Source organism: Erpetoichthys calabaricus, chromosome 14, assembly GCF_900747795.2.
Source record: "Erpetoichthys calabaricus chromosome 14, fErpCal1.3, whole genome shotgun sequence".
In the NCBI taxonomy this organism is placed as follows: Eukaryota; Metazoa; Chordata; class Cladistia; order Polypteriformes; family Polypteridae; genus Erpetoichthys; species Erpetoichthys calabaricus.
The window spans coordinates 47,513,777-47,538,357 of NC_041407.2; the positions used below are offsets into that span (position 1 = coordinate 47,513,777).

Consider the following 24,581-nt stretch of genomic DNA (forward strand, 5'->3'; position numbering starts at 1 on the left):
ATGTGGCATCCTTTTGTTCCTAACACATTACACAGTCCATATCAGTAGAGATATCTAGCAGGATTTTTTTCCAATTGAGATGTGATGTGTTTTCAAAGAGTTTTATATAATATTTAATATATAAAATTCCCTTAGTCTGGCAAGTCAATCAGTAATCACAGTTCTGAAAAACGACTGTTAGTGCAGACTTGTATTCTTGTCCGAGACAATACTACCACATTAAAGCCAGGTGTAAATGCACTTTAACCACTTTTAGTGGTGGTCAGAATTGAATAGCAACTATATTTAATAAAAGGTGTAAATGCAAATGCTTTTTCTGTCTATACACCACACCCACATAAACAGAAGGTTGATTTTAATTTTGCAAATAGAAGGTGACATCAGATCATTTTAATTCCATGTGTAAATGTAATCTGGCTAAATTATATCCAGATACAAAACACTTGTTAATACAGGAGTATAGAGGGACTCTGCGCCTTGAAACAAGTATATTGAGCAGTAAGACTAATTAGACAAAACATATTCACATAATTTTCATTAAATTAAGCACCTTAAGATGCAGTCAAGACTTCTTTTCTGTTCTGAAATATTCTTGCATTAATATACTGTGTATTTATTCTGATTGTTCATAAACAAATGAAAGTACTTTCCTGTAAATGTTGCTGTCTTGAATATCTGCTTTTTCTAATGGTGTACTACATTCAACATCATACTTAATTTTCTGCTCTGCAGAGTAACTAATAAGTGACGCGTGAAATGATTCATTTTCTAGGTATTGTGTTGTTTACATTTTGTTTCAAAGTAATTATACATAAATTATATTTCCTGTTTACTCTGATCTTTTTTAGAATCAAAAGACTCACTCTTTTTGAAGATTTTGGAGCACTGAATAGGAATTAGCTTGTGACCTGATGACAGGGATTTTAAGCTACAGCATTTAAGAGAGAAATAATTAATTTCAATTCCATTTTTTAAATAAAACACTATTAACGATTAATTCTATAGCTCCTTTAGCAATGATTTAATTTGTCAAAGTCAAACATAACCAAGAAAATGTGCGTACTAATATTTGCATTTTTATTATTGATTTGAGCTGTTTTTGTTTCAGAACACTGGGTTCAAAAAATTTGTTTCAATATATTGCACTTTCTTTTCCATGTCTAAGGGTCCTCCTGGTCCAATAGGATTACCTGGCAAAATTGGAGTTCTAGGAAGCAAGGTAAGAAAAGCTGAATCTACTGTATATACTGTATATAAAAAAGTCAATGTGTGTATGTATTTTCCAACATCACTTCCAAATGGCTGGAGCTATTTTCATGAAACTTGGTACACATATTTCTCATTGGTTGACTAAAAATACTGTAGGGTGAAATCAACCCTAACCCACCCCCTTCTGGGTAGGGTGGGGGGAGATCTTGCAGTCTTGTATGCATGTTATCATCCAGTTGACATTCGGAACAACCACCAGAGGGCGAACTGGAGGTGACTGCCAGCATTCTTTATGTTTGAGCACCACCGCGCCCCTGTTGCTTTTGAAATTAGAGTTGGCCTGTTCATCAACTGGATGATAAGATACATACAAGACCACAAGACAAGCACATTAGTGAGTCTTCATTGTTTGTTAATTTATTTTTATTTTTAAAGTTGTGTTTTTTTAATTATTTTTTTTCAAACAATTAAAAAAACATAAAGTAATGCTTCACCTGTTACAAGTTTATTGTTCAGTTCATTTATACCCACAAGAAAGTAATTTCTTTAACAGCCACTGTTAATTGGATGATGTGTAGGTCAGACACTACAGAAAGCAATGCTGTTATAAAAAAAAAAAAGGAATCAGAAAGTTTATAGGTGCTGCACTTTGTTAGCAAATAGGCATAGATGGAGGAGAATCTACAGGACTCTCTGCTCAGGATACAATGTAAACAATATGCTTGACATCTCCCACCATCAGAGTACTTAATACTTAAACTCTTGCTAACTTTCGGAGGGCTTGTTATCAATCTGTTTGGAATTCCTGAGATCCTTTGAGCTTCTTGAATACTAGAAAGCAAAACTAAAATACTGAAATGATACCCAAAACATAGCAGTTAACTGAAAATGATATCATTTGCTTTCTACAATCGACATCCATATGACCAGGGGGGTATTTTTCGTACGTGTCATTTAGCCGGATGTAATTGTTGACGATTTGGCCTGATCCTGGATCTGTCGGTTTTTTGAAACTCTTGCTGGAAGTGTTGTCATAGCAACACATCCTAATCCGCAAACCTGCTCGGAGCAGGTTTGTTCTACGTAAACAAGGATTAGTTTACACACGTGATCAGTGACGGTGCGTGGAAGTCATCCAGTCATGGCTTCGCCATTCATGAATGAGTGACCAATTGATATTGGTGCGCAAATCGTAAGAAGAGAATTTCATATAGAGAGGGTTTTGCGCGATCGGCAAGATCCTTTATTGCTCCCGGAGAAAATTATTTTCGAAAGATAACGCTTTAGCCGAGGGGGAATATTGTACCTCAAAGATTTATTAGCACCTTATATTCGAAGTCAAACTAGGTGAAGTCGGGCTCTCACAACCACACAGACAGTAGGCATTGCTTTGAGGTTTTTTACAAGCGGCACTTTTTTATATACTGTAGGCGATGCGGAAAATCTAACTAAAAGTGCAGTTTACCAGGCAATTTGTAAAGTCTGTTTGGCTCTGAAATATTTCCTTTGAGTTTTCATAGTGTTTCCTGGACACCTGCGTGTGCAGACAATAAAAGATGCATTTCATGCCATTGCAGGTAGGTAATACTCAGGCAAAAACACCCACAGTTCCATGAAGAATCTCAATCAGCCTAACATTCTCATTACCAGGATTTCCAAATGTGATTGGGGCACATGGGACTGATCAGAGTGGAGTTTGATCAAACATTATTTGGAAAATGTACCTCTCCTCCTGATGATGAATAATCAGACACAGTGTCTTCATCAAATATTTGACCTTCGTCAATATCCCGTTGGTCAGACACAGGTTCAAGGGATATGACATTCCCTGCAACTGACCCAACAAAAAAGAGGGCTATATGGAACATACCGATGGCACACATGGAGGACAAATATATGCAATGACCATCCTTTACCTGAAATGAAGTGACCACTGCATCCTGCCACTGGTTCTGAGGAGGAGCTTCCCCCTGGAATGCCCTCAGAAACAGGGCGATGGGCATTTTGCTGGACAGCCAACTCTTCTGCAGGGGTTAGGTCTGGACCGCGTGGACCTCCACCTGTTTTTTGCTTGTATGCCTTCTTATTTGCTTTAAAATTAATGTTTTTTATATTATATATGATTATTTATGTCAACAATTCTTTAAATAGTTATATACCAATATTTGCCAGTTTGAAGTATATTCTTGTACTTCACTTTAACCTGTTACCATGTTCTCCTTGTGCTCACGTTTGATCTGGAATTATGACATATTAAATAATAATTAATCTGACACATAGGAAATGAAACGCTGCATTTAGTAAGTACAATGCACACTACTTAGCGTTTAATTTGTCGACCACTTTTTGCCAGCCGTCTTTTCTGGTCTGGGCTGCTTTTGCAGTGTTACCCCTTGTGCATATTAAATCTTGAAATTCTTCATGTCCTTAGAATGAAAAAAAAAATTTGTTACAGCCTATCAAAGACTTGCTGATCATGTTTTCTAGACTCAATATATATGGGCTTTTCACTCAGCGCGGGCGCACACATTCATCTCGTATGATTAGATCCAGCTAGACTAATCTAATACACGGCTGCATTTGAAAAACCGACCTATCCCGGATGAGTGTCACCGGCATTAACTTATCCAAGATGAGGCACCTGATCTCGGATGATTTAAGCGACGTACGAAAAATACCCCCCAGTGCTTAACTAATCCTGTAGCTCTGATGTTGTGGACTCTCATTAACACACATCAAAACACTCTGAAACAATCATTGAGTATAGAGTATCATGAGCTGCTTTGTGGTTTTATAGATATCCAGGAGCAACAGTTTTCTTTTTTTAAATGCTCATTCTGTTAAATTTCAGAAAATCCGAGAGCTGATTGGTTAATTGGCTACCAAAAACTAAATTTCGCTCTCACAAGTTTCAATTTCAGACATAATGACTTCAACTGATAATATAACTTGTAATCTCTGTAGAATTTTTAGTTTCCCCCAAAAACTAGGCTGTGAGCATTTAGAAGTATGAAATGAAAATTCTCATCAGAAAGGCTGTTTCTGTTATACCTTTATTCTCTTTCACTTTGTGTAACACTTAATTTTTCTGTGCTCATCAACTAGTGAAAATGGTCCATGTGTCCTCCCTTCTCTAGTGAACACAAAGATGTCAGTGAGTACGGCAAGGACATCATTAACTCTGAACCCAATCAAACAGCAGGTGAACACAGCTTTTACAGTCGACATTAGCTGTTTAATTCAATGTTTAGGTCCGGTCAACTTTCTTCATAGCTTCTTTTGCACTGCATTAAGAGCACAGAAGAACCCACCTTGGGTCAAGCATTCAGTGGCACTGTGGTCACAACTAATAAAAAAAATGCAAAGTAATGTTTAATAAATTATTTGAGTGATCTTGTATTACTGCATACCTTGCCTTCGCCTAATAATCTGTTAAAAATACGCCCTATTCATGTTTTTGATTTTTTTTTTATTTCTCATCTCCCTCTTTGTTTTTCAAATTGTCAATATTATAAATATTTATAATGAGTTTCAGGGTTCGTCACTATGTGTTTAATCTTAGAAAAGAACAGGACTCTGTTATTTTATATGCTTTAACACTAGAATCCCTGAAGCCTACAAAAAAATTGATAATGCTGGGCCACCTTAAATTGCTTCGTGACTCTTCATTAGAATCTTTTGTTTTGCAAATGTGTCAATCAGCACAGGCAGCAAGCAGCCTGCTATCCCAACACCCACCGATGCAACTGTTCTCCCAGCTCAAGTCTGTTTATCTCAGAGTGGGGTGCCTTGAGTTGTATTGGGTAAATAATATATCGTTATTTGGAATACATCCATTTCAAGTGTGTTCCTTGTTTACAATGATCTGTGTAAATGCAGGATGACAGAAAAAGCGAGGCAAGAAATGTTGAACACATAGCTAAAACAGAAGCGTTTTTCATGTAATAACAACATGCTGATGTGAAATGTATAATGTGTGAAGCCTGAAGTCCAAATATCAAATAAATACTTTCACAAAAGGTATAACAAAACAAGTGAAACATTATTCATGAATATAACCAAAAAAACAGAAATTATTCAATTTACATGTTTTTGTCAATATGAAAAAATCGAAACCCAAATATCAATTGCATGGCTGGTGTTGAGGTAAGAACAGCTGCTTCTAAATCAAGAAGTTGCAGGTTCAATCCCATGTCTACCCAGCAATTTCTGTTTTGAGTAATGAGCTGCTTTTATTATTACTATTATATCATAAAAACATACATTTGCTTTGAGTCTGTAACACCTGGGGGGTATTTTTCATACGTGGATTACTCGTTTAGCCGGATGTAACTGTTGATGATTTGGCATGATCCTGGATCTGTCGGTTTTTCAAAACTCTTGCTGGATGTGTTGTCATAGCAGCACATCAAAATCCTCAAACCTGCTCGGAACAGGTTTGTTCGATGTAAACAAGGATTAGTTCACACACTTAATCAGTGTCTGTACATGGAATTCATCCAGTCATGGCTTCACCAATCATGAATGAGCGACCAATTGATATCGGTGCACAAATTATAAGAAGAGAATTTCATATAGGTATAGTTTTGCGCGATCAGCAAGATCCTTTATTGCTCCCGGAGGAAATTCTTTTTGAAAGATACCGCTTTAGCCGAGGGAATATTGTACCTCAAAGATTTATTAGCACCTTATATTCGAAGTCAAACTAGGCTAAGTCGGGCTCTCACAACCACACAGACAGTAGGCATTGCTTTGAGGTTTTTTGCAAGTGGCAGTTTTTTTATATACTCTAGGCGAAGCGGAAAATCCATCTAAAAGTGCAGTTTGCCAGGCAATTCGTAAAGTCTGTTTGGCTCTGAAACATTTCCTTCAGGTTCCTGGACACCTGCGTGTGCAGACAATAAAAGAGGCGTTCCATGCCATTGCAGGTAGGTAATACACAGGGAAAAACACCCACAGTTCCATAAAGAATCTCACTATCAGCCTAACATTCTCATTACCCAGGATTTCCAAATGTGATTGGGGCACATGGGACTGATCAGAGTGGAGTTTGATCAACCATTATTTGGAAAATGTACCTCTCCTCCTGATGAATAATCAGACACAGTGTCTTCATCAAATATTTGACCTTCGTCAATATCTCGTTGGTCAGACACAAGTTCTAGGGATATGACATTCCCTGCAACTGACCCAACAAAAAAAGAGGGCTATATGGAACATATCTATGGCACACATTGAGGACAAATATATGCAATGACCATCCTTTACCTGAAATGAAGTGACCACTGCATCCTGCCACTGGTTCTGGGGAGGAGCTTCCCCCTGGAATGCCCTCAGAAACAGGGCGATGGGCATTTTGCTGCATAGCCAACTCTTCTATCTATCTATCTATCTATCTAGTAGCTTTAAAATTAATGTTTTTTATATTATATATGATTATTTATGTCAACAATTCTTTAAATAGTTATATACCAATATTTACCAGTTTGAAGTATATTCTTGTACTTCACTTTAACCTGTTCCCATGTTCTCCTTGTGCTCACGTTTGATCTGGAATTATGACATATTAAATAATAATTAATCTGACACATAGGAAATGAAACGCTGCATTCATAAAGTACAATGCACACTACTTAGCGTTTAATTTGTCGGCCACTTTTTGCCAGCCGTCTTTTCTGGTTTGGGCTGCTTTTGCAGTGTTACCCCTTGTGCATATTAAATCTTGAAATTCTTCATGTCCTTCGAATAAAAGGTCCTGCTCCGCTTGTGTGAAAAAAAAATTTGCTCGTTCTTTCGTCATTTTGTTACAGCCTATCAAAGACTTGCTGATCATGTTTTCTAGACTCAATATATATGGGCTTTTCAATCAGTGTGGGCACGTGCATTCATCTCGGATGATTAGATCCAGCTGGACTAATCTACTACACGGCTGCGTTTGAAAAACCGACTTATCCCGGATGAGTTTCACCAGCATTAACTCATCCAAGAGGAGGCATCTGACCTTGGATGATTTAAGCAACGTACAGAAAATACCCCCCTGTTCAGAACGTGTGAAAAACGACAGATTTGCATGTGCATGTGCAATGCTACTCCTTATTTAGGAAAAGATCCCAGTCATCCCATGGGAGAAAGACTTTCCGAGACTGTGGTCATAAAGCCGTTTCTGGACAAAAGCAAAACCGTAACAGCAGTCAAGTTCTTTCCGTCACTTTTCCTGGCTAACAGACTGCTGCAACGTAACACAACTCTGCTTGGCACCATAAAGTGGGACGGGAACTTCCACCTGCAGTTCAAGTCATTTCAGTACACATGCAATCCTCCACGCTAGTATTTAGATCTGGCAGTGCCATGCTGATGATGTATGCGCTCATAAAGAAGAAGTCTGTCTGCATTCCCAGTACCATGCACCATAACACAGAGATTGGACAAGATAAAAAAAAATGTTCAGATGACATAACATTTTCATATACTGTAGTGACATTTTCATGTATGGATGTGTGTGTGCATATGTGAGACAGGCAGAGACAGATTTGATGTCATTCAAGTGGTTACTGGAATATAAAATAAACACTTCTGCAAAGGTATAAGAAACAAGTGTGCTTTTATTCAAGAATAAAACTGAATAAAAAAAAAATTCAACAACAAGATACCAAGAAGACATGATTCACCAGTGTTTGTGTGTCTACTTATATCCCTTCAGTGATATCTTTTACAAGTAGCAAAAATGTACACCGGCTGTTACAGACTCAAAGCAAATGTATGTTTTTATTATAAAACAGTAATAATGACAACAGCTCACTACTCAAAACGGAAAATGCAGGGAAGCAACATCTTGATTTAGAAGCAGCCATTCTGACCTCTACACCAGCCATGTAGTTGATATTTTTGTTTCAATTTTTACATATTGACAGCAACATGTAAATTGAATAATTTCTTTTTCTTTGGTTATATTCATGGATAAAAGCACACTTGTTATACCTTTTGTGAAAGTGTTTATTTGATATTTGGACTTAAGACTTCAGACATGCATTATACACTTCAAGTCAGCATTGTGTCATTACATGAAAAATGTTTCTGTTTTAGTTATGTGTTCAACATTTCTTGCATTTCCTGTCATCCTACATTTACCCAGATCATTGTAGACACAGAACACACATGAAATGCATGTATTCCAAATAACAATATATTATTTACACCATACAATTCCAGGCACCTCACTCCCAGATTAACAGACTTGAGCTGGGAGAACTTCAGTTGCGTCAGTGGGGATGAGATAGCAGGCTGCTTGCTGTATGCATTCTTATGTTCCATTGGTTTACACATGCTGTGTTCTTTTTCATCGGTGGAATATGTTGCCTGCTTGACATGCATTCATTGAATTGTAAATATTATCCTTAGTTATATACTTAGGTGCTGTATTTCTGCTTAATTGTTTAACAATTACTATGAAGAACACAGTAAAAGAATATTGTTTTTAAGATCAATCAACTGAATATTGCTTAGAAGGCACAATCGTAGCTAACACATCTTTGTCAACTGATCAGAAACAAAAGATCTTTTCAGCACATCATAAATCTGAAAAGGAAACTCAGAAAGCCAAATGTGGTCCAACAAAACCAAAATGAATCAGGAATTTCAAGAAAATAAAAAACAGCTTCTGATTAAGATCTTGATTAGAACAAAATCCAGCAGACACAGTTGACAGTCTCTGTGTCTGCTATGGAAAGAGTGATGCAACTTGTCTTAACAAATCTTCATTTTTTATTATTAGGCTTTACTGAATATTTACTTAGATGGTATGGTGGTTCAACTGATAGGGGCTCCAAAGTCCTGGTTTCAAATCCCAGCGATGTTCTTGTTGTGTATGCATAGGTTTTCTTTGGGTACTTTGGTTTCCACATATATCTGTAAAACATGCTGGTTACAATAACTGGTAACACTAAATCGAGTGATTGAATCTTCATGAAGACTTACCTTTTGCTCAATGGTTCTGGGTTAGGATCCAGATCAACATGACCCTGTTTTGGTCTGAACAGGGTCAGAAATGTAATGAATAAATGAATGAGTAAATGTATAAAACATACCTGTCATAACAACATTTTACAGTCTTTATGCATTTTCCAGGAGTGAATTTTACAGTTCCATAATTCAGCATCTAAGTTTAATGGCTTTTCCTGCCTATATTCACCAATGCACAGATTTGCTTTGCCTCAGTTAACTCCTGGATATATGAAGTTGAGGGCAAGATTATATACTCATAAGATGAATGAATGTAATCCTCAGAGAAGTTTTTGTTAATTTGCTTCTAATAACACAGTGCAATTCCCAATTATCTTCCCTGTACCATACTGACAATCTGTCCTTAATATGCTATTTGTTTTTCTTTTTCAGGGAATGATGGGACCTGCTGGACCACCAGGAAATCCAGGCCCACCAGGAAAACCTGTATGTCCATGTGTTTTGCTGTTTTTAATAGTATATTCCTTTCATGTTGTATAATAACAGTGGGTTTACTTTTTTCTTCTTCTCTTTTCATTTCTCTGTAGGGCCCACCTGGCAAATTCCATGGAGAGGAGGGCAGTGCTGATTTTCAGGTATGAAGATGTGATAGAAGTATTTTTTCAAAGTTTTAATGTTTAGTCACCCGCAGCTGCAGTGTGCTGAAATCACAAGCACCTCTAAGATAGCTGGGTTGTTATTTGGAAAAAAAAATGCAAAAAAAAACTACAGAGAGCTTTAGTATTCTGATTCAGAAGAGGTAGGATTATGTATTTATTCACACATACACATTTCAGTTCATTATGCCTGGTGTAGTATACTGGGGTGAAAAAAAAACTCTGGTCCCTACTAATTTTGAGAGTCACAGTCCTATATAATTTTGTAAAACAAAATCACATATGTGAACCCCATCCCTGGGCACCAACCGTTCCAAATGGAACCTCTGTCCCTGACCGCTTTCTGATCCTTAGAGCTAAGGTTGGGATTTCACTTTTTCTATTTTGACTTGTAAATACAGGTATGACGCCCGTCATTTCAAACCCTGCTATCAAAAGTTTTCTGTTGGGGATCTTGCTTTTCTAGACTGAGTTTCTTGGATTTGATTAGCACAGATTTATAGTAATGTTACTTGGACTGTTGAAATATATTTTCACTTTTACCTGGTTGCCAATTTTTATGCAAGGTAACATATAGAATTTCAACTCTTGGAATTAGTCCCTGTTGGTCACATGCTGAGTCAGTTATGGGGACTGAACCTTCATCCTGGTGGAAATTGAAGAGCAAAACGATTTGTGCAAAACTGAATTTGCTGTGTTTCTCAAGTGTTTCTCCTTGCACAAAAATTTACAAAATAAATTTTATTTGCTTCCTGCAAAATGTATAACATTGAATCAAGAGGGATGGCATTTATTTCCTCTCTGGAAGTGTTTTCCTGCACTCATACTGCATGTTTGTTGCTGTCATTTATTATTTAAATAAAGATCTTAATAAAAAAAAAAAAACTGGACTCATTGCTTTTCTCATGGAGACATTTTGCTGAGCCACCATACATGTGTTGTGTTTTATGCTGGTGGCTGAAGTCCCCACTTTGCTAAATCTAAATTCAGTTTTAAAGTTTTTTCGAAAACAGAAGTTAACCTGGAAGCTCAATCTCACATACAGCATGCAAACTGTCACCTGCAGGAATCGAAAAAACAGAAAAGCAGGGTGGGATTGGGGATTGGGGTGGGATATGAGTGGCTTTTGTATTGTTTTCTTCTGCAGAGAAAACACAGAAATGTGAACAATACTGCATTTTGGTGTACCTCTGTATCAAATACAGCATGTTGGATTTTTGTAAAAAGCACTGAACCTTCATGGTGATTCATTGGGAGACACAAATAGGACTGATTATATAGATTACCAGGGGGCTTTGCCCCCTGCTTGCTTTGCTCACCAACCCCAGTGCCTGTGCTATGTGCTAGACTCTTTGCAGTTCTGCTGCTTACGTATGAGGATGCGGATGTACAATTTACTAACTATTTTACATTACAGCAAGTAATTAACAATATAAAAAAATAGTAAAACGTAATAATTTTAAAGTAAATAATTTTTCATGTTGCGTTAGAGTTATTAGTTGCGTAATACGATCTCATTCTTTTTGGCTTTGAAATTAACACGCAAAAACTTTTTAAACTTACCATTTTACTGTAAAACTTCAGTTAAAACAATTTTTTGCAATTACATTTTCGTCAATATCACATTGAATTTTGATTCTGAGTTTGAATTTTCATCGTGACAATGCAACGTATAACTGCCCATGATTGAATTTCGTTTCTTTCTCTCTATCAAATAAAACAACTTTTTCGAATGCTTAGCTCTGAGATTTGTAAATTGTCTTTGCAAAAGCTGTTCTAACGGGAAACGAATGGCATATCAAGATCTCCTTTGTTGTCTAATGTTATCCCCTGAAGATGTAATACAATGCCTTTCTTGGATACATCCTTGTTTCTACAGTAATTCGTGCAGAGGAAGACCGGACGGTGTTAACGGTCATAGATATTCTTCGGGATATTGTAAGTTGATGTTTTCATCTTCCGCACAATCACCACCAACTGTTTCAGCATAGTCTATTGATACGCATTTAACCAATTTGCCGTGTAACCAGTCGACATTTTTGGTGTTCATTCATTTGATTTCATCGTATCTCGGTGCTAAGATTGCCCATGTACTCATTTTTACTGTTGATAACCCTTCGTGATAAAATTCTTCAATAAGATTTGGAGATAATACGCCTTCTTTAATTGGGAACTTAAAGTGTGGAAAACATTAAAATTTATAAGAGCTGAGAGAGCAAGAACTGTGTTTCTCAAAAGCATTCACATGAATGAGAGATGAGAGTACCGTGTGCATGGTTGAATATGGTTGAGAGGAGGGCATGACTCGCGGGAATTTTTACCCCCCCATCCAGACATCCCCCCCAGGGACTTTTTTGTAAAATTCACATTTCGGAATTGCAAAATCTCCTTCTTTGTAAATATTACTGTCAGTGTTGTAAAATCAAAATTTCCCTGTGTCAGTCATCCCTACTCATGTATTACATTTCAGCTTAGCCACTTGGCCACACTAAATCCATTAGCCTTCACTAATGTATAGTTTGGGTTAGTGATAGGGAATATCTTGATAAAATATTATTGCGCTTTTTTATGAAAAACAACTCCAGACTAACTTTTTCTGTTTAGAGAGATAGAACTTTATTTGTTTTGGTTTTTCAGAAATATATCTTGGTAATCAGACCTTCTAAATGCTTCCTTCTCTATTTTTGTCTAGGTGAAATTGATCATTGATCAGTTTTATTTAAGTTTAAATGGTTTGTTTTCTTCTACAGTGCCCATCAAATTGTCCAGCTGGACCAAAGGGACCCCAAGGCCTGCAAGGACTGAAGGTATTTTTTTTTAATATTCATTTAATTACAGCTAGGCCAGGAAAATCCAAGTTGTAATCAATGTAGAAATAGAAGCACACATTCATTCAGTCTGATTTGCACTTACTGTCACTTCACTATGAAGACTGAGACTACTTCTCATACTGCCATACTGTATTTTGTTGTGACCTAGCCCAGTAGTGGACTGGCCCCCATCTATACAGTCAATTCCTGCCTTGTAACTTCTGCTGCTGGGGCAGACATTAACATCCTATTACCCTGAGGTGGATTTGATAATCCATGGTTAGATAACTGAGGACTGCAGTGTAATGAAATGATTTAAAGCACTTTCACTTACAGAATATCAACACTACAGAATCCAGGCAGGCCCCATAAATGCTAATAATGCCAAAATATTATAAGTCAACCTTAATCATTCACCACTTCCAAATATACAGTATACTTTTTACCTAAACAATTATATAGTTTATTGAAGCTATAAAGTCATCAAAAGGAGAAAAATGTTATCTATGTTTAAATCTACTGAAATTAATACTTGAAGAAGTGTGCACTTGCACCTTTGTCATCACTCCATGAACAGATTTTTCTGTGTTTCTAAGCCCCATTTGAATGGACCTTAAAATATCTTGTGATCCTACTAGAAGGGCATCAAAGGGTTATTATCAGCACTTCACTAGGTACACATGAAAGTGTCAAAAGGTTTTATCATTACAATTTTATAAGTAAATATATAGAGTTCACATTTTAAAAAATATGAAACAAAACCCGTGGCTTTGTATTTTTCATGTTTTTATTTAAGAATACTGCATTTTGTAAATTGGTTAAGGTTTTAGCTGAGTTGGGACTGTTCATAAAGACATAATGTTGAATTATGCATCATGACACTAGGGTGTGATTAAAATAATTTTAATGTCTTTCATAATTTTAGTAATGTTTATTTGCTATCAGAGCAGGAAAGAGTTGTTTTCAGTTATTGAACTGCTGATAATGGGACTCTTAAATCTACTAATAGATTTTGTGTCTTCCTTCTGGCCCATTCATGTGGGAACTTTTCATTCAGTCATTGTCAAAAAAAAAATGGCAGGCACTTTGGAACACAGGTAGAGCAGAGGTGGCACATGCAATAATTCATAGTATACCTTGGCATTAATCAGTGTCAGAACTGTTGGAATTTCTGAAAATATTTCATTTACTTGTCTCAGCTCTCTCCATGACTCTAGACTGAGAGTTTCTTCCAGTCAAGTTCAAGAATCATTTTAGATGTCAGAGGTGGCCTTTCTTTGGTCACAGTGACTCTAGGCTAGAATCCTCCTACCTGACTCTTGTATCCTTGCACTTTTGAAAACTATGGATGCCTTAAAGGGTCAGGTCTCTCATATAATATCTGCAATCCTGTCTTACAGAGGCAGTATGGTGTCTCCTCTCCTCTGTATTTGGGATCCATGTGCTATTCTATCCAGTGTTTACAAAGCAATGACACACTGCTTACCCTAACTTGGAACACTGTATTTGCTTCTTTTGGCTAAGAGTTGCCAGGCCCATAGCTGCTGTTCTTAAATAAAGTACTTCTTGGGCACCTACTGCAGGTATGCCCCCAATGCCCCCAGTGCTGCCGCTTAGAATTGCAGTCCTGCTTGCAGTGTTGTTTTTTCTCTCTATTGTAGAGCCTAATACACTACTACAAAGGTTTAATTGATAATTACATATAAATGCACAGTGATTGGGCATGTTTGTAGTGACAACTATGAAGGGTGCATACTCACCATGAATCTGAACCCGCCTTGGTGATTATGCCCACTTTTCAGCAACACAGTGCCATGAGAAACTAAAATATAAAAACATTGCATACAACATTTGCCTAATTAAGTGTCACAGCTATATATACTCATATCTTCTCACTTTTTCTCACATTGCCCAAAATATTCTATGTCCATCTATAAGTTTGTTTCCTATACTGACTTCTGTCTCTGCTGATTTAAAAGCACTTTGTCTCTAAACAGCTGGGTAGCGATTGCTGTGATATAAACTGCACAAAATGACATCCCAGTGAATGACAAAGAGAGATGCCATTACATGAGTTTGTTGTCATTTGAAGACAAATCAAACTGAGCCAGGAGATGGTGTAAAAGTGAACAAGTGCTTTTATTAAAAAAAAACAAACCAATCAAAACAGTGTCCAAAGTGCAGTGCTTCAAAAACCATAACATTAATAATCCATAAAAACATGGTGAATAAAAGTGGAGGTTAAAATAATCCAAATAAATAAATCCAAGGTTAAAATCAATAGGCTGGAGGCAGCCCCTTCTTTAAAAACCCTGTGCTTTCTCCTCTCCTTAACTGGCGGCTCCCCTGCTTCTCCCATACGGGCCATGCAACAGGAGAGTTGCCCTATCTGCAGGTGCAGCTGACTTTCCTTCTGGTGTGGTAGCCTTCCATCCCTTGGCTCCGTACAGCTGATCTGCCGGACTGAGACTCGGGTTCCCCAACAGCCAGGGCACTCACGCTGGGGCTCAACCTTCCCAAGCCTCCCTGACTCCAGCTGCCTTCCACGGACTTACACAGCGAGTCGTCTACACTTCTGATCACTCCAGCTCCTCTAAATTGCTCAGCTGGATCGACCGCTTCTTCTTGCCCCTGAGTGCCCCCGAATGTCAGCCAAAAACTCTGCCAGGGCTCTCCTTCCAGCTGCCTTCCTTCATTCCAGTGAGCCTGCTCACTGGCTCTCTCACTTCTGCACCGGCTTTTATGGCTTTCTGCCTTCTCCTCCCCTTAAACTCCATCTTTCTCTCTTTTCTTCTACCATCCGCACTTGCGCTCCTCCTATTTATAATGGGGACGTGGCACAGGTGTGGTGATTAGCAGCTCCCGGCATCAATTACAGACCAGCATGATCACACACCTGTGCACTTCAGTGCGGAAACTCCCATGCCCGTATTGCACCCGGGAATCACTCCGGCCACACTACCACACCACCTCCTTAAGCCGCGAGTGTAGCGATTATTTAGTTAAAATGGCAAACTCACTTTACCACAACTCTGTATAAGAGACAGTACTACTACTAGTGTTGATTGGCGAACCTTGTTCATTGAATATTTTCCTGGAAATTTACACTATGGCTGGCTTAGGCAAACATTTTTTTCCCAGAGCCCCATGATGCTTTGTGAGGCCAGTGTGACATCACAGAGCTGTAGCAGCCATGCACAGAACTTTCATATATGTGTGCTGTAAGATCATTGTGGACCTGCTTTGGGCATGCGTGATGTCACCACCCTATCAGTACTTCAGCCTTCCACCCTGCATGCATAAAAAAAACACAAAAACAACTTGCATTATTTTTCATTTGAGGGGAACACTAGCTGACCACAATGGTAAAATTATGAATACTGCCACAGGACATATATCACCGATCAATGTTAGGTGGTTCTGCAGTATAGCATTGCTGATTTGCGTGCATAATTAGCCATATGCCCAGCTACAATCTCAAAACAAGCCTTAAAGGAGCCTTCCCTCTCTCCAAGAAAGAAATATATTATATAAATACTGTATATATATATATATATATATATATATATATATACAGTGATCCCTCGCTATATCGCGCTTTGCCTTTCGCGGCTTCACTCCATCGCGGATTTTATATGTAAGCATATTTAAATATATATTGCGGATTTTTCGCTGCTTCGCGGGTTTCTGCGGACAATGGGTCTTTTAATTTCTGGTACATGCTTCCTCAGTTGGTTTGCCCAGTTGATTTCATACAAGGGACGCTATTGGCAGATGGCTGAGAAGCTACCCAACTTACTTTCTCTCTCTCTCTCTCTCTCTCTCTCTCTCTCTCTCTCTCTCTCTCTCTCTCTCTTGCGCTGACGTAGGGGGGTGTGAGCAGGGGGGCTGTTCGCACACCTAGACGATAGGGACGTTGCTACCTTCTGTGTGCAGCTGCTTCCTGAAGGACATACTGCACGGTGCTTCGCATACTTAAAAGCTCGAAGGGCACGTATTGATTTTTGCTTGAAAGACAAACTCTCTCTCTCTCTCTCTCTTTGTCTGCTTCTGACGGAGGGGGTGTGAGCTGCCGCCTTCAACAGCTTTGTGCCGCGGTGCTTCGCATACTTAAAAGGCAAACAGCCCTATTGATTTGTTTGCTTTTGTCTCTCTCTATCTCTGTGACATGATCTGCTCCTGACACGCACTCCTTTGAAGAGGAAAATATGTTTGCATTCTTTAATTGTGAGACGGAACTGTCATCTCTGTCTTGTCATGGAGCACAGTTTAAACTTTTGAAAAAGAGACAAATGTTTGTTTGCAGTGTTTGAATAACGTTCCTGTCTCTCTACAACCTCCTCTGTTTCTGCGCAAATCTGTGACCCAAGCATGACAATATAAAAATAACCATATAAACATATGGTTTCTACTTCGCGGATTTTCTTATTTCGCGGGTGGCTCTGGAACGCAACCCCCGCGATGGAGGAGGGATTACTGTATATAAATATATATATATATATATATATATATATATATATATATATATATATATATATATATATATATTTAAATTTATTGCTAGTTCGTAGCCAGCTGTTGTATTTAGTGGTTATCATTCCATTTGCATCTTTTCTTGTTTGAGGTTCAGTACTGTCTCACAGCTGAGATCACATTTTTGGCTGCAATAGTGTTAGATGCTTACCAGGCCCTCAGGGACACTTAATCCACCATTATATGCACCATTATAAGCCACTCAAAACTAGTTCACTTCCTCCTTCCTTATTGACTTCAACAATTTATGTGGTGTTTGGTGATGCGAACTCTGCAGGGTCTGCACATCACTAACTATTACAACTATAACAAAGGGAAACATTTGTGTGTACTTAAGCATAATGGAAGCAACAACATTTTTCCAATAAATGCAGGTTGTATGGTGTAGTGGTTTAGGGTTTGATCTTCAAATCCCACTTCTGACACCATTCAGTGATCCTGAGCAAGTCATTATACCTAGCTGTGCTCCAACTGGGGATAAAAATAAAGAAATGTAACCAATTATATCTCAAATATTATAAGCTGACTTGGGTAAAGGCGTCAGTCAAATAATGAACTGGAAATATTGTATGTGTTTAAGACATTGAGGCACTCCATTTATTATTCTTTATTATCAGTTACCCAAGTGAACTTATACAAACAAAACATGTTTCACTTAATGTCATACAATTTTGCAGCTGCCAAATCTGTTAAATTACATGCCTACTATCCCAAAGACTGTACAGTGTCTGCAGAGTAGCTTTGGTACTTTTTAGAAGGTTCTTGTAAAATGTGAACAGGTAAAAATGTTATCTATTGTATAAGAAACAGTCCTTGAAGCCATTTAATAAATTGAGGGGTGTCACATGCTCAAACAGGCAAGCAGATGGCCATGATGATACAGTAAATCATTTTTTCAAAAAAGTACTAAACATTTTCTACTTCTAGAGCAGAAATATACACCTGGCAGATAATACTGTAAGCTCATTATTTGCCGGCATGAAATTCTTGGATGACCTTTAAACATGTTCTGGGAATTGCTACAAATATGTTGCTGGCATAAAAACTGATTCTTTTAATATCAAAATTAAAAAGCAAGAGGAAATTTGAAAGACCTCCAAATCATGGAGTAAGAGATAAACCATAAGGGGCCGACATGAGAAGTAACAAAGGCCTTAATGAGTATGTGAGTCAAAAATGAATTTTTAAAGGCATTTAGAGACTAGCTGAAAATGCAGATTTATTATTAATAGGATCTCTCTGTATTTTAATTGTAAGAGTAGTAATAGAGGAGGTAAAGAACATTATAAACAACAAAGGGAAAACAAAGAAGAGAAAAAAGTAGGAAACACTCATTATTCACATTCTCCTTGTTTTGGAAATCCTCTAAAATTAGAAATTGATTTAAAAAAAAACATTAGAACATTAAAAAAATTTGACAAGAATAGACGATACTGCCCACAAAGCCTGCTAATCCTGTCCAGCTAATGTCTCTAAAATAACATCAAGTCAAGTTTTGAATGTCCCTTACTTATTCCATGTGTCTATGGCTCTGTTTGAAGGAAAACATCCTAACGTTTATGTGAAATTTACCCTTAACAAGTTTCCAGCTGTTGTGCCCGTGTTCTTGCTGAACTCATTTTAAAGTACCAGCCTGGATTCATGGTACTAATTAAATTTCATAATTTTATGTCAACTTCTAATTGCCATTTTCTTAAACTGAAAATGTTCAACTCCTTTAATCTGTCCTCATGACTTGTACATTGCAATCCTTGAAAAATATAATAATTAAACAAATCACCAGAATCACTCAAAAAGATGAAAGAAGTTAGTAATTGGTGGTTGTACATGTTAAAGGTTTATATACATGGTATTTGTCCTTAATATGTAACAACTTTGTAATTATAAGCATTTTGCTAACATGCACCACTGGCAAATTAATGGAAGAAATTAACATGACACAAGGTACAAAAATACAAGTGTCTCCTTTATTTTTTAAAGATTCTCATGTTCTTATGTCTTTCCTGGCCAGGAACAGTGTACTGTACAAATCATTTGTTTGTCTTTAAAATGTTGGTAACTCCTCTTGTCCTTACTCCAACCAACAGGGGCACAAAGGCCGGCCGGGAACTTTTGGTGATTCAGGTGATATAGGAAACACTGTAAGTACTTACCTTGCTCTTTCTTTTACTGATGTTTTACATTCAAAAGTGTTAAAAACATTGCACACTTATTCATTTTCTAAATTGTTTGTGTCTTTATAATAGCATATGATGTACAAAATTCAAAATATATTTCATTATAGCAGAGGCAGAGTGACAGGACAGGCAAGGCAGGCAAATGCGTGGAGCTACCAACTGTACATACTAAATGTAACCACAAATCTGCTGGAACTGCCCTTGATGCATATGAAGGCCCCAGTCTCATTTGTGAGAGTGTTTGTGATGAATATTACTTTTTTTTAGTAATGTTAATTGTAATCAGGGAAGATTTTCATAAATCATAAAGAGGATTTAAATGTCCAGATGGAAAAACTGGATCAGCTCAGTTTGTTTAGGGAATTCAGCCATTTCTGATTAGGCTTCAGTCTCTCCAGGCCCCACTGTATTGAGTGTGCAGCCAAAATCAGCAGCACCAGTTCAGCCAAAGTGTGTGTGGGTACCAGTGAGATACTGGTCTAAGAATTCAAAAGGTAGTCCCTCTGCAGTCCTGACTTTTCCTATCACTGTTGCCACTGTGGAGAGAAGTTTTCATCTTTAAAGCTAAATAATCTTACTTGAGTTCTTGAGAGGTCTTCAGCCCAAGCGTGAATTTCAGTGGAATGCACTGCTTAAAGGTCTTTAGACATGGATGACATAGTCCTCCTCCCGGTTAGACGTGCCCGGAACACCTCACCAGAGAGGCATCCAGGAGGCATCCTGATCAGATGCCCGAGCCACCTCATCTGACTCCTCTCGATGCAGAGGAGCAGCGGCTCTACTCTGAGCTCCTCCTGGATGACTGAACTTCTCACCCTATCTTTAAGGGAAAGCCCAGACACCCTGCAGAGGAAACTCATTTCAGCTGTTTGTATTCACAATCTCGTTCTTTTGGTCACTACCCATAACTCATGACCAAAGGTGAGGGTAGGAGTGTAGATCGACTGGTAAATTGAGAGCTTTGCCTTACGGCTCATCTCCTTTTTCGCCACGACAGACCGATGCATAGCCCTCATCACTGCGGACGCTGCACTGATCCGCCTGTCGATCACATGTTCCATCCTTCCCTCACTTATGAACAAGACCCCGAGATACTTGAACTCCTCCACTTGGGGTAGGATCTCACTCCCAACCCTGAGAGGGCACTCCACCCAGAATTGGTGACAAAGGGCAGCATTGGCGGAATCCAACTCTCACTGGAAACGGGTTCGACTTACTGCTGGCAATGCGGACCAAGCTCTGACACCGGTTGTACAGGGACCAAACAGCCCTTATCAGGGAGTCCGGTACCCCATACTCTCGGAGTACCCCCCACAGGATTCCCCGAGGGACACGGTTGAATGCCTTTTCCAAGTCCACAAAACACATGTAGACTGGTTGGGCAAACTCCCATGCACCCTCCAGGACCCTGCTAAGGGTGTAGAGGTGATCCACTGTTCCACAACCAGGACGAAAACCACACTGCTCCTCCTGAATCCGAGGTTCAACTATCTGACTGACCCTCCTCTCTAGGACCCCCGAATAGACTTTTCCAGGGAGGCTGAGGAGTGTGATTCCTGTGTAGTTGGAACACACCCTCCTGTCCCCCTTCTTCAAGAGGGGGACCACCACGCCGGTCTGCCAATCCAGAGGCACTGTCCCTGATGTCCATGCGATGTTGCAGAGGCGTGTCAACCAAGACAGCCCTACAACATCCAGAGCCGTGAGGAACTCCAGGCGTATCTCATCCATCCCCGGGGCCCTGCCACCAAGGAGTTTTTTGACCACCTAGGTGACCTCAATCCCAGAGATGGAGGAACCCATCTCCGAGTCCCCAGGCTTTGCTTTCTCATTGGAAGGCATGTTAATGGGATTGAGGAGGTCTTCAAAGTACTCCCCCCACCGACCCACAACGTCCAGAGTCGAGGTCAGCAGCGCACCATCTCCACCATATACAGTGTTGACATTGCACTGCTTCCCCCTCCTGAGATGGCGGATGGTAGACCAGAATCTCCTCGAAGCCGTCCGAAAGTCATTTTCCATGCCCAACCCCAAACTCCTCCCACACCCAAGTTTTTGCCTCAGCAACCACCGAAGCCGCATTCCGCTTGGCCTGCTGGTACCTATTAGCTGCCTCCAGAGTCCCACAGGACAAAAGGGTCCTGTCGGACTCCTTCTTCAGCTTGACGGAATCCCTCACCGCCGGTGTCCACCGACAGGTTTGGGGATTGCCGCCACGACAGGCACCAACCACCTTACGGCCACAGCTCCGGTCAAACGCCTCAATAATAGAGGCACGGAACATGGCCCATTTGGACTCAATGTCCCCCACCTACCTCGGAACGTGGTCGAACTTGTGCCGGAGGTAGGAGTTGAAGCTACTTCTGACAGGGGACTCTGCCAGATGTTCCCAGTAGACCCTCAGAATAACTTTGGGCCTACCAGGCCTGACCGGCATCCTCCCCCAGCATCAAAGCCTACTCACCACCAGGTGGTGATCAGTTGACAGCTCCGCCCCTCTCTTCACCCGAGTGTCCAAGACATGTGGCCGCAAGTCCGATGACATGACCACAAAGTCGATCATTGAACTGTGCCAAGTGCACATATGAACACCCTTATGCTTGAACATGGTGTTCGTTATGGACAATCCATAACCGCTCGGGTTCAGATCGGGGGGGCCATTCCTCCCAATCAGGCCCTTCCAGGTCTCACTGTCATTGCCCATGTGAGCATTGAAGTCTCCCAGCAGAACGAGGGAGTCCCCAGAAGGTATGCCCTCTAGCACCCTCTCCAGGAACTCCAAAAAGGGTGGGTATTCCAGACTGCTGTTCGGCGCATACGCACAAACAACAGTTAGGACCCATCCCACCACCTGAAGGTGGAGGGAGGCTACCCTCTTGTCCACCGGGGTAAACCCCAATGAACAGGCTCCAAGTCAGGGAGCAATAAGTATGCCTACACCCGCTCTGCACCTCTCACTGGGGGCAACTCCAGAGTGGTAGAGAGTCCAGCACCTCTCAAGGAGATTGTTTCCAGAGTCCAAGCTGTGCATCGAGGTGAGCCCAACTATATCTAGCCGGAACCTCTCGACCTCGCGCACTACCTCAGGCTCCTTCCCCTTCAGAGAGATGACATTCCACGTCCCAAGAGCCAACTTCTTTAGCTGAGGATCGGACCGCCAAGGTCCCCGCCTTCGGCCACCACCCAATTCACACTGCACCCGACCTCCTTGGCCCCTCCCATAGGTGGTGTGCCCATGGGAAGGAGGACCATGTTGCCTCTTCGGGCTGTGCCCGGCTGAGCCCCATGGGTGCAGGACCGGCCACCAGGCACTCGCCATCGAGCCCCACCTCCAGGCCTGGCTCCAGAGGGGGGCCCCAGTAACCCGCGTCTGGGCGAGGGAAAACGCCGTCCAAATTTTTTATTCTTCATAGGAGGTTTCTTTGAACCGCTCCTTGTCTCATCCCTCTCCAAAGACCAGTTTGCCTTGGGTGGCCCTACCAGGGGCATAAAGCCCCAGACAACAGAGCTCCTCGGATCATTGGGACACGCAAATCCCTCCACCACAATAAGGTGGCGGTTTGAGGAGGGGATTTATTACCACCTTAAATTTATTTGCATTTTACTTCATTTTTCACTTATTTAAATTATTAAAATTTACTTTATTCTATTGCTATTATTGATCTTTCTCTATACAAATGTTGTATTAATGTGTTTTATTTATATAATCTATTTTTCACTAAAGTAAAGGATTAGTGTTTATTAAATCCTCTCTGTTGATCTTGTGTTAAAGTAATGGTAATACATTTTACCATGTCAAAACTCAGGGTAGGGTGAGTTGGAGGACCCCATGGACTTTGTTTGCCTAGAATCGCCTCTGTATGATTTTGAATTTTCAGTATTTTCAAAAACACTAAAGTGCCCCTGGGCTACTTTCATGTTTTTAAAGCCATATTTCAAGTAGCTTCCTTCACTGATGTTTTAATTATGCTAGTTGACTTGTTAGCTTCCTAGGACTTTATCCTTTTTTTCAGGTAAGTGACATTAATGAGAATGTGATGTGTCAGCCTCTTCTGTAAAAATGGCCAATTACTGAGAGATTAGATCATGGCACACTCAAAGTGGGGGAAACTGCTGGGATTAAATGAAAACTGTGCTAGTCTGTTTCTGGTTTAAGCTATGATGAACATGTAAAATCATTTAAAAATACATACAATTAAAATAATTAAAATATTAAATGATGATTTAGTAGGCTAATAACAAATTAAAATTACAAGAGCTATTAATATAATGATAAACATCACATAGGAAAAAGCAAAGCACGCCTAAATGAGTCACTTTACTACTGTAAACCCAAATCTACTGTTTTTACTGGACATTAGTAAGTATTACTTAAATTAGCATTTACTTCAGGGCTGACAGCCACATATTCTGTAAATAATCACTTCCTTTTTTATTTCCTATCCCTTAGGGTTCCAAGGGAGATGTAGGAATTTCTGGAGAACAAGGAATCCCAGGCCCTCCAGTAATGTATTTATTTATTTTATGATTGTTTTTCTGTTTCCCTGCAGCTCAGGGGGATTTTTTTGTTGCTGTTAAATGTTATTGGGATGTTGGCATCAGTCACTTACATGTGGAGATATTTACAGTATGTACAATATATACCTGATGTATTTGCACACAATTTAAAACTGACCTACAGATTAAATTAATTAATTTCCTGAAAGTTTACCTTTCCTTGTGTGGGGGTTGTGGGACAAAGTGATAGCTCTAGACCAGATGCTTCCACTTGCTACTCTTTATCACCAGTCCACTTCATAAAAAGATTAATACAGAGGACCCCCAAATGTCTCATACAAATCTTTGTCATTTAGGGTCCTTTGTGAAAGAACACTACACCTGATTAAATGTTAGCTGCAGTTTACATAATTCAGCAACTCAACAAACATCTGTATGTCAGCATTCCCCTGACCACCACCCCTGTGAGCATTAATGGTACGGATTTTCTGTCGGTTTACACTCTGCCACTTAGATGACAAGTGTATGCCAGGCCTCTAATGCAGCCCAGGCAAGTGTGATAATTTACAAATAAAAACTGCTAAAAGGTCTGGTTGATTAAAAGATTTTGTTACAAAAGGAGTAGTTTTTTTTATTTTGTTTGATTTATCTAAAAATCTTAGAAATCCAAGAGTAGACATAAATTGCGCTTGTTAATGCAGTATATACAGGACAGTTTTCCTAGCAGCCATGTGGTGAGT

General features: G+C 39.5%; 1 protein-coding gene across 1 annotated transcript in view; it reads left to right on the forward strand.

Annotated features, from left to right (window-relative positions):
* col9a2 (procollagen, type IX, alpha 2) overlaps positions 1 to 24,581 on the forward strand; it is a 110,752-nt gene that overhangs the window by 39,026 nt on the left and 47,145 nt on the right. The window contains exons 8-13 of the mRNA XM_028819358.2: positions 1,166 to 1,219; positions 9,601 to 9,654; positions 9,756 to 9,803; positions 12,575 to 12,631; positions 19,255 to 19,308; positions 23,795 to 23,848. Coding sequence (XP_028675191.2) covers positions 1,166 to 1,219; positions 9,601 to 9,654; positions 9,756 to 9,803; positions 12,575 to 12,631; positions 19,255 to 19,308; positions 23,795 to 23,848 — 321 coding nt within the window. The remainder of the gene's footprint in view (positions 1 to 1,165; positions 1,220 to 9,600; positions 9,655 to 9,755; positions 9,804 to 12,574; positions 12,632 to 19,254; positions 19,309 to 23,794; positions 23,849 to 24,581) is intronic.